The 5292-nt window shown below is 32.6% G+C and overlaps 1 protein-coding gene across 1 annotated transcript; it reads right to left on the bottom strand.

Annotated features, from left to right (window-relative positions):
* Positions 1–651: 651 nt before the first annotated feature.
* LOC132724830 (serine-enriched protein-like) lies at positions 652–4606 on the bottom strand. The gene is made up of 5 exons (XM_060709784.1): positions 4016–4606; positions 3676–3902; positions 3383–3505; positions 886–1043; positions 652–708 (listed from the first exon to the last, which is right to left on the bottom strand). Exons 1-5 carry the CDS (start codon positions 4279–4281, stop codon positions 652–654), a joined length of 831 nt encoding a protein of 276 aa, XP_060565767.1. The 5' UTR covers positions 4282–4606.
* Between the last annotated feature and the right edge of the window lie 686 nt (positions 4607–5292).

The following is a 5292-nucleotide window of genomic DNA, read 5'->3' as shown; positions in this document are numbered from 1 at the left end:
AGACTACTATCCGATTTATCCGGACAGACAGCCAGTGCCATTTCAACACCCACTATCCGATTTATCCAGTCATTTCAATATCCCCTTTCGATTTTAATTGCGAGTTAACATACTCAGTGTCGGTTAGATGTGTTTATTTTTAATCCATAAAGAAATTATTTCAAAAAAGTTATACGAATTAGTGGTTTCTGGTGCCACAATTGTGTTAAATTGTTAAATAGTCGATGGTGTGGTGAAGAAGTTATAAATGTAAGGGAGGTAACAAAAATTAAAACAAATAGATTTCATTATGAAGTTATTTCCCTTCGTTGTAATTAATCAATTTTATGATTGAATGCAGCTCAGATTAATATATAACAGAAAAATTCAATCTTTAAACCTGGTTAAGTTATCTTTTCCAATGAATTTTTATTTATATATGTTCTGTATGTCTCCGCTATTAAGACTACTGATCATACAATTTATTATTAGAATAATCTTTTGCCCTCGTCTAACATGTAAGTGAAAAGATTTTTAAACATCTTTTTTTATTTAATACATAGCTCATACATATATATCAACAAATGTAAAAAACATCAACAACAAATTGAAATAGTTCGATAACAGACAACAATAAATAACATTGTAGTAGTTTCTTGTCACACAGTGTTTTTATACATGTGTCTCCTCAAGTCTGGCAATGCATCGTCTGTCCAACACGGAATATATCTAAAAAATACAAACATGAATATATAAACAAAGGGTTAAAAACAAATAGACAAAATATTGTTTATTTAAAATGCGATACAGGTAAAAAAATCTATGCAGATATGCTCAGATGAAAACAATTCAGTTGTCTATCATAAACATTATTTTTGAAACTTTTTTTTCAGTCAATTAACTTACCTTATCAAAAAGTATTTTTGTAGCTTTGTGCTGACTGTAACATATTGTAGAAAAGAGAAGTTTCTCAGCTTTTCCGACCTTTATACATCGTTCGACAAAATCTAAACATGCATTGCATAGATCTCGAAGCTCAAACTGGGAGACAGCACAAAACAAACCTGAAATCACAAGAAAAATTATCACATTGAGTGAAGCACAAATACATTATCAGTATGGCCATTCACATGTAATACATCCGATATTGTCGGACGCCTCTTTGTTACAAACGTTTACAGTTGTTTACTCTTTTTTCAATTCTAAATTTTGTAATGTGATTACATACTTATATTTATCAGCAACGATTTCCTCAGTGATCCGTCAACCATTAAATTTAAGGGGAGCGGTGGCCTATTCTTTAAGGTGTCTGCATCTCAACCCAGAAATCATGGGTTCGAGCATTTCGACGTTAAATGAGGATTTATACAATGCTAAACAATTATCTGACAAGATTTTCTTTTCATCTAAGCAAATTTGATAGAAAAAGTCTGGATAAAGCTTGATCCCACGGAAGCATGAATCAAAACAAAATTATATAAACATTGCAGACTCGGCTTGATTGAGTATGTACATTAAGGATAATAATGGTGTGCAACATCCCTCACGCCCACCAATACCGGCTTGCGCGGTACTCAGTTTTCAACAGTTAAAAGTCTCGTCCCCTTTCAAAATTCCATTTTGTTTAGTTCCGCCCATTGTTTTCTCGTGCACTAAAGAGAACACAATATATTTTTGAAGAATTTAAGCATCGTCAAAATTTTCGTATACATGTAGTTATTTCCCTTTAACCAACAAGAATGAACAATAAATGGCTTTATCACACACCCGTGCCGATTTTGCGACTCCGTAAATATGGTATTGCACGGCCGTGCATATATTTTGACGCGACGTCATTAGCGTTATACAAACATAGTGTAAAGACGCGCTAAATGTTAACGTTATACTATAGGCGCGTCAATGTAAAATTACTCTTATTTCACTTTAAACGGTCTTTATTTTTGGTATGTGATAAATAGAATATTAAATGAGTGTAAGTTCAATACTGAATTCATTGCACTCGTTGAATAAAATAATATTATGCTCGCCACAGGCTCGCATAATATAATTTTATTCAACTCGTGCAATTAATTCAGTATTAAACTTACACTCATTTAATATCCTCTATATATTTTCCTTTCGTTCTTTCATTTTCGATTTTACATTTACATTTTGCATAAACTACACATATGTAGCTTTTGATAAAATAAAGACAAAGGTCTGAATGCCTTTCTTGAAGGTTCCATGATATACGCCATATGAACACATCTGCGGAGGTTTCAAAATTGTATTAGTTCATGTTAAATTCTGCTTAAGCCGGTGCTATGGGGCGTGGAAGGTAATTTGCACTTGACAATACTGTCCATGAACAGGCTCAATCAAACCGAGCCTGCAACATTTTCAATATTGCCGTGTTGGGCTTTCTTAAAGGATTCTTATTTTCTCTATTTTATCGCCACATTTTGCTTTATTGTATTTCAGATGATACTGTCTTGCGTACATTAGGATTGCTGTTTCGTGTTTCGGCCCGATTTACGAGTGATTTGACTATGTTATGCATGTATTCGTTTAGTTTCATTGCTTAATTAATTGAACTCATTGGATAAATCATGTATCCAGTTTTATTCGAATCGGTAATTGAATTCAGTTTTGAACCTTCACTCATTCAATATCATTCATGTAATGTATGGAACAAAGTTTTGACGGTTTAAAGAATCGTCAACTGAATATTCCCCTATAGTTTACAGTTATTTCCCTATTACTTTATTGCTATATTTTCCTTTCTTTCATTTTCTATTTTACATTTTGCATAAACCACACATATATAGCTTTTGGCATAATTAATGCAATATTGAATTAGGTGTGAATTTCTTTATCTTGCCATGTTTTTACCGTTATTTTATCTTCATAGATAAATGATACTTATTTGGCTTTTTGTCTTCATATTTTTGTTTCTTATGTAGAGGATTGCTTATTCTAATTAAGTGAAAAATATTTTTTAACCAAGAAACGTTTCATTTTTATTCTTTATTTCATTCATAGCTTATATATCAATAAATGTAAAAAATATCAATAACAATTGATCCATGAACAGACAACAAATAACAATTAATACTACAGCACATCTATTAGAAGTTCCTTGTAACATAGTGCATTCATACACGTGTCTCCTCAAGTCTGGCAATGTGGCGTCTGTCAAACACGGAATATATCTGAAAAGTATAAACATGAAAATATAAACAACGAGTAGACAAATATTTGTATATTATGCGACAATATAAATATTTTATGCAGATATGCCCATATAAAATCATTTCAGTTAAACTGTTGCCTGTCAAATTAATCTGGAATCTTTTTTTCGACAGTTATTTACAAGTCAATAAAATTACCTTATCAAATAGTATTTTTGTAGCTTTGTACTGACTGTAACATCTTGTAGAAAAGAGAAGTTTCTCAGCTCTTCCGACCTTAATACATCGTTCGACAAAATCTAAACACGCATTGCATAGATCTCGAAGCTCAAACTGGGAGGCAGCACAATACAAACCTGAAAACACAACAAAAAATATCATGAGTTTAAAGCATAAATACATTATCAGTATGGCCATTCAAAAGTAATACATCCGATATTATCAGTTGATTTTTGTTACGTACGTTTTTAGTAAACTCCTTTTTTTAAATTATAAATTTTGTAATGTGATTAGTGATTATATTTACCAGCAACGGTTTCCTCAGTGATATTCACACTTCCGCAGTGAATAAACTGTACCAACATTCGGAACACTTCAGAATCGTATTTCTTGACAGGGATAATAAGTCTCTGTGATAATGACCGACCAATTCCAACTGTTGCATTTTTCTTACTTTTCTTGTTCTTTTTAAAGTTTTTTTCTTGATCAGCTGCTTCCATGGACATGTGTTTCAAAATCAGTTGATACATGATTCTGAAATAAAAAGTAATGTATGAATAAATATGTAATGGGGCGATTGAGGTACTCTATTACTTTCGAGTGGACAAATCACGAAATATTCAGCCTAATAAAACTAAGATTCTTACCTACTCCGTGTACCCATGATGGCACGAACACCATGTACGGGCACTTCACGTGGTCCAACTATAAACGTGACGTCACACATTTCAGGCATTGCCAGAATTAATTTTAGGTGCTCGGAAAGCGCATGCGTACTACTGAAGTTCATTACTTCTTCGTGGGTGGTGTCATATGATCTGCTGTCAAGACTGTCACGTGACCCCCAAGAACTCACTGATTCCACATCAGAAATGTCTGTAGATTCATAGCCTGACGAAGAATCTGAAAACATAAAATGCACATAATTATATTCATTATAAATAATTCAAGTTACAAGTAAAAGTTTAAGCTCGTAGACATTTGTTAATTTCGTTAAAACAAATAAATCAATCACTGAAGAGTAAATCATTCTTAAATATTACCATCATAGTCGAAATCAATAGCTTTATTTTCAAACAAGTCATCATTTCCAGTGGGATCCATTAATGGAAGAGTTGCATATGAACAATTCATGTTAATTTATTACTGAGATACTGAATTTATACGCTGAAATTGGTAAATGAATGAAAATAATAAGATTTGTGTCTATATATACAGGCATCAAAATGTTAAAGCTTTCCTTGATTACATTTTACTCTTGACTTGTGACATAGTGAATCTTGTCACTTAATGATGCCCTTAACTTAATAGGAAGTGCGCATGCGTGAAGTATGGCGGTCAAAATTTCTGTATGAAAATTTTCAAATAAAAATTTAAAGAAACAGACGGATTTAAAGAGCAAAATCTTGTAAATTTATAACAAATAAGTGTAAAAGTTGGATTTGATTGAATATGGACTACACAAAATGTGAAATTGTTCAGATTTGGATATAAAACATAAAATTTCGAATGGGTCTACGGAACAAAGGATCTAAAAAAAGGACTAAATCACAAACGTCCCCAGTATTGGTGAGTGAAACTCCCGCTAAACGTCAAACAAACTGTACAAAAATGTCTCAATCAATGAATATGGCGGCGTCTCCCCAAGGTGTAATGCCCCAGATTATGCCTCTTCAATATTTTACTCCTTCGTCGTATCAAAATCACATGATTCCGACATCGCCATTATCTCAGGCATTATCGCAGCCAGTGAACCAGCCGTTCATTTCTCAAACACCACAAACTAGCGAGTTTCAACAAACTGTACTTGATAAACTGAATTCATTAGAAAATCGTCTGCAAAAACTTGATAATATTGAACAGCAATTATCATCAATGTCACAGAAAATGACCCTGATGGAAAATAGAGTCTCCTCGCTTGAAT

This window comes from Ruditapes philippinarum, unplaced genomic scaffold (genome assembly GCF_026571515.1).
Source record: "Ruditapes philippinarum isolate M1 unplaced genomic scaffold, ASM2657151v2 ctg6891_1_1_1_1, whole genome shotgun sequence".
Lineage (NCBI taxonomy): Eukaryota > Metazoa > Mollusca > Bivalvia > Venerida > Veneridae > Ruditapes > Ruditapes philippinarum.
Note: the sequence above shows the minus strand (reverse complement) of the source record. Positions and strands in the feature narration are given on the sequence as shown.

Excerpts from the sequence above, each read along its gene's own strand:
- LOC132724830 (XM_060709784.1), bottom strand. The coding sequence starts at position 4,281 with ATGTTTTCAGATTCTTCGTCAGGCTATGAATCTACAGACATTTCTGAT. Across the intron at positions 3,903-4,015 it reads ATCATGGGTACACGGAGTAG|AATCATGTATCAACTGATTT; the intron begins GTAAGAATCTTA and ends TTTTTATTTCAG. Across the intron at positions 1,044-3,382 it reads CTTTTCTACAAGATGTTACA|GTTTGTTTTGTGCTGTCTCC; the intron begins GTCAGTACAAAG and ends TTGTGATTTCAG.